This window comes from Pseudopipra pipra, unplaced genomic scaffold, assembly GCF_036250125.1.
Source record: "Pseudopipra pipra isolate bDixPip1 unplaced genomic scaffold, bDixPip1.hap1 HAP1_SCAFFOLD_666, whole genome shotgun sequence".
Lineage (NCBI taxonomy): Eukaryota > Metazoa > Chordata > Aves > Passeriformes > Pipridae > Pseudopipra > Pseudopipra pipra.
In genome coordinates, this window is record NW_026991159.1 from 2,501 (window position 1) to 7,500 (window position 5,000).

The following is a 5,000-nucleotide window of genomic DNA, read 5'->3' on the forward strand; positions in this document are numbered from 1 at the left end:
GCCCGGCCCGGATGCGGGTAGACGTGTTCCCGCCGACCGGCGGACTTAGAGCCGGAGCGGCGGCGCCGCCGCCCGGCCCGGATGCGGGTAGACCTGTTCCCGCCGGCCGCCGGACTTAGAGCCGGAGCGGCGCCGCCGCCCGGCCCGGATGCGGGTAGACCTGTTCCCGCCGGCCGCCGGACTTAGAGCCGGAGCGGCGCCGCCGCCCGGCCCGGATGCGGGTAGACCTGTTCCCGCCGACCGGCGGACTTAGAGCCGGAGCGGCGGCGCCGCCGCCCGGCCCGGATGCGGGTAGACCTGTTCCCGCCGGCCGCCGGACTTAGAGCCGGAGCGGCGGCGCCGCCGCCCGGCCCGGATGCGGGTAGACCTGTTCCCGCCGACCGGCGGACTTAGAGCCGGAGCGGCGCCGCCGCCCGGCCCGGATGCGGGTAGACGTGTTCCCGCCGACCGGCGGACTTAGAGCCGGAGCGGCGCCGCCGCCCGGCCCGGATGCGGGTAGACGTGTTCCCGCCGACCGGCGGACTTAGAGCCGGAGCGGCGCCGCCGCCCGGCCCGGATGCGGGTAGACCTGTTCCCGCCGACCGGCGGACTTAGAGCCGGGGCGGCGCCGCCGCCCGGCCCGGATGCGGGTAGACGTGTTCCCGCCGACCGGCGGACTTAGAGCCGGAGCGGCGCCGCCGCCCGGCCCGGTCGCGGGTAGACGTGTTCCCGCCGGCCGGCGGACTTAGAGCCGGAGCGGCGCCGCCGGCCGGCCCGGATGCGGGTAGACCTTTTCCCGCCGACCGGCGGACTTAGAGCCGGAGCGGCGCCGCCGCCCGGCGGCGAGTGGACCCGGTCTCCGAGCCCCGTGGGTAGAGCTCCTGTCCAGGTCCGGCAGCTAGAGCCGCTCCGAGGGCTCGGCGAGGGCCCTCGGCCGGCGCCGAAGCGCTGCCGTTTCCGGCCGGTGCTCCGAGCGTGGCACCGAATTCACGGAGCGAGCAGACGGCGTGCGACCGCTCGATCCGTCGGTCGGCGCGCCGGCGTGCCCTTCCGGCCCTGCCCCGACCTCCCCGATTTCCCACAGTTCTTAGCGAGTCCTTCCAGCGCGCATGCTCCGTCCAGTACTCTCCCGGGGGGCTCGTTGCGGGGACTCCATCTCCCGTGGCCCTTTGCGGCAGACTTCCTCTCCGGCGTTAAGGCTTTCCCCTGCCCCGAGGCTGAAAGAAGAAACGTTCTCTGCGGGGCGGGGAAGCCGGGGGAGTAACTGGGACTCTCTTTAGGCGGCACGGCTGCGGCCGACCGGGCTCGGCCGCCTCGGCGCCGCCGGGAAGAGCCGATGTCCGAGAGTAGCGGCTAGAGCCGGTCTCGGGGCTTAGCGCTGCGCTTTCTGCCCGGCGCTCCGAGCGTAGCAGCCTTTCCCCTGCCCCGAGGGTGAAAGAAGAGACGTTCTCTGCGGGGCGGGGAAACGGGGGGAGCAACCGGGACTCTGCCCGGGTGGCACGGCTGCCGCCGCCTCGGCTCGGCCGCAGAGGTGCGCAGCGGGTAGAGTTGTCGTCCGTGCCCGGCGGGTAGACCCCTGGTCCGAAGCCGGCGGGTAGACCTGGTGTCCCGGGGCAGCGGGTAGACCTGTGGTCCGGGCTCGTCGGCTCGAGCCGCTCTCCGAGTCGGGTGGCTGGAGCGGGTTCCGAGCGCTTAGCCGAGGCCCTCGGCGGGTGCCGAGGCGCCGCCGTTCCTGCCCGGGGCTCCGAGTGGGAAAGAGAGGGCGTTGTCCGCGGCGCGGGTCCAGAGGGGGAGTAGCTGGGACTCTCTTAAGGTGGCAGGGCGGCGGCCGACTGGGCTCGGCGGCGGGGGTGCCGGTGGGTACAGCTGCTCTCGGAGCCCGGCGGGTAGACCTGTTGTCCGAGCCCGGCGGGTAGACCTGTTGTCCGAGCCCGGCGGGTAGACCTGTTGTCCGAGCCCGGCGGGTAGACCTGTTGTCCGAGCCCGGCGGGTAGACCTCTTGTCCGAGCCCGGCGGGTAGACCTCTTGTCCGAGCCCGGCGGGTAGACCTCTTGTCCGAGCCCGGCGGGTAGACCTGTTGTCCGAGCATGGCGGGTAGACCTGGTGTCCGAGCCCGGCGGGTAGACCTGGTGTCCGAGCCCGGCGGGTAGACCTGGTGTCCGAGCCCGGCGGGTAGACCTGGTGTCCGAGCCCGGCGGGTAGACCTGGTGTCCGAGCATGGCGAGTAGACCTGGTGTCCGAGCCCGGCGGGTAGACCTGGTGTCCGAGCATGGCGGGTAGACCTGGTGTCCGGGCCCGGCGGGTAGACCTGGTGTCCGAGCCCGGCGGGTAGACCTGGCGTTCGGGTTAGGCGGGTCGACCTGGTGTTCGGGCCCGGCGGGTAGACCTGGTGTCCGAGCCCGGCGGGTAGACCTGGTGTCCGGGCCCGGCGGGTAGACCTGGTGTCCGAGCCCGGCGGGTAGACCTGGTGTCCGGGCCCGGCGGGTAGACCTGGTGCCCGAGCCCGGCGGGTAGACCTGTTGGCCCGGGCTTCCGGGCCGACCCGTTCGCCCAGTCGGGCGCGGCCGGCCTCGTGCCCCGCCGGGTGCTGTCGAGCATCAGGTCTACCCGGTTCCGGGGCTGGCGAGCATCAGGTCTACCCGGTTCCGGAGCCGGCCGATGCGGCCGCCGCGGCCGCCGCCGGCGGCCTGCGCCCCGGCGGCGTCCCGGCGCAGGGCCACCAGGTCTACCCGGCTCCGGCGGGACTTAGGCGCCTGTCGGCATTTTCGGGGTAGACCTGTTGTCGCGGCCGGCCCCGGAAGTCGGCCAAGGGGTCGCTGTCGGGCGCCGCCTCCGGTTAGGTCTAGGCGAGAGGCGGCCTGCTCTCGCGCGCCTCCCCGCTGAGGAGCCTCGAGCCGCTTCGGAGGCGCGGCGGCGCCAGGACGCGTCTGTCCGTATTGTGGGCAGGGGTTGTCTAGCAGCGCGGGTTCCGAGGGCCCCTTTTCTTCCGCGTCTGCTGCCGCGCGGCCTTCGGCGCGTGCCACGGGCCGGCCAACCCCACGAGCGGCAGGAAGGCCGGCGCGAGAAAGCCGCGGGGCTCTCGACCGGCTTCCTCGGGCGGGCCCGATGACGGGAGAGGAAGACGAGAGCCGAGCGCGAAAGCGCAGCCGAGGGAGTGCGGGACTGGGACGGCCGAGGGGGGCCCGCGGGGGCCCGACAGCAGCGTCCAGCCCGAGCCGGTGGCGGCTGCCGGCTCCCTGAGGGCCCCGGGCGAAGGCGATGGTGTGCGAGGGCGGCGAGGCGGCGGCGTCTCGTCCTTTCGGTGGGCCGGCCTTAAGCCGGCGCCCGTCGTCCGGCGGCGGCGGCGGGCATTGTTGCGGGCGGTTGGCGGCCGGGGCTCGAAGGGCCGAGCCCGCGCGGGCTTTTTCCCCGGCCGCCTCCCGAGAGCCCCGAAGATGGCCCGGGCCTGGGTGGCGGCGCCCTGTCCTCGGCTGCCGGGCGGCAGCGGTGCCGGCGGCGTGCCGGGGACTGGCGGTGGGCGTGCGGCCTCGCCTGGGCCCGGCCGGTTGCCGGAGGGGCTCGGTGACGGGACCGCCCGATGGTCGGGCGAGGCGGCGCCCTCGGCGCGCCTCGGCTCTTTTGTTCGTTCCCCCTTCCTCGGCCCTAAGCCGGGGACCCGCCCAGCGGGCCGAAGGCGGCGGCGCCGGCCGGCCAGGCTGTGGCCGGCGGCCGCGCCGGCAGACCGAGAACCCGACAGAGTCGCCGGGGAGCCCTGGGGACGCACGATGGCCGTTGGCGGGCGAGGCGGCGGCGCCTCGCCCCTCCCTCCTCTTAGGCCGGCGCGAGAGCCACGGCGGCCGGGCGGCCCGTGCGGTCGGGCCTGCCCCGCCGGCCTGGCTGCCGGAGGGCTGGGTTCCGCGAAGGTCTGTCGGCCGGGGGCCGGGTTGCGGGCGAAGTGGGGCGCCCTCCCGGCCTTTTTTTTCCGTTTTTTTGATTTTTGCTCCGGCGGCCTTAAGCCGCAGCACGCCGAGCGCGCCAGGGAAGAGAAAGTGCGTGAGAGCGCGAGAGCGGCCCGGCAGCGGCCGGCCGCCGCCGAGGCGCGAGCCCGTGGGCAGCGAGAGGGAATCGGGGAGCGAGGGGCGCGGGCCCCGCCCCGAGCCCCGGGCGGCCGTGGCTAGCACGGCGAGCGAGAGGCGCGCGTGCTTTTTTCTCGGGGGCTTTTTGTTTTTCTCCCCGTCGCCGTCCCCCGGCCTTTCTGGGGGAAGCCGACGGCCGCGAGGCGGGCGAAAGCCGGTGGCCCCGCGGCACGTTCGGTGGCGCTTTCGCACGCTGGAGGTGTGCCGCTCTGCGGGGGGCGGCCGTGGGCCCGGCGGGGCCGGAAGCGTGGGTTGTCCGGAGCCGGGCGTCCGGCGGCACCCGCCTCCTGCCGGGCCGGGAGAGAGCCGTGGAGAGTAGCGTGCGGGCCGCCGGCGTCGGCGGCCTGGGGCACGTGCCGTCCTCCGCGTAGTGGCAGGCTGAGCGAGAGTGGCCGTGGGGCCGTTCCCCGAGTGACGATGGATGAGGCTTTTCGGGAGGCGTGGGAGAGGGCCCCCGGCGGGCCGGCGCTCCTCCGTGGCCGGCCGAGAGGCGCGGCGGAGGCCGGTGTTCGGGCCGGGCGGTCTCCTCTGCCCGTGGGCTTCCCGTGGCAGGCGAGGTGTCGCCCCTCCCGCCGGGGAGGGGCTTCTTCACCGTACCGAGCTGTGTGACGGCCGCGCGGCCCCGCGAGCTTTTCAGGTGTCCTTGGGTAAAAACAGGCGAGGTGCCGGTGCCGGCCTGGGTCCGGGTGGCGCCCGTGGGTGCCGGCCGCGCGCAGCGCCGGGCGGCGGTGCGGCCGGAGCCGCGACGGCGAGCCAGAGAGAGGCGAGAGAGAAAAGGGAGGAAAGAAAAAGGCTCGGGGGGAAGCGCCCCCCGCCCGCAGGTAGCGCCGGAGAGCGCAGCGGGTCGCCGCGCCGCCGCCCGCTGCCGAGCGAGCCGCCCCGGCCGAAGGGGCCTCGGGGACCGGG

At 75.3% G+C, this 5,000-nt stretch overlaps 1 protein-coding gene across 1 annotated transcript in view; it reads right to left on the minus strand.

Annotated features, from left to right (window-relative positions):
* Positions 1 to 2,582: 2,582 nt before the first annotated feature.
* The window catches only part of LOC135408826 (collagen alpha-1(I) chain-like), a 5,509-nt gene continuing 3,091 nt past the window's right edge, over positions 2,583 to 5,000 (minus strand). Inside the window, exons 3-4 of the mRNA XM_064643799.1 lie at positions 4,267 to 5,000; positions 2,583 to 4,213 (exon numbers count right to left, since the gene is read on the minus strand). The exon at positions 4,267 to 5,000 is cut by the window's right edge and continues 182 nt beyond it. Coding sequence (XP_064499869.1) covers positions 2,583 to 4,213; positions 4,267 to 5,000 — 2,365 coding nt within the window. The remainder of the gene's footprint in view (positions 4,214 to 4,266) is intronic.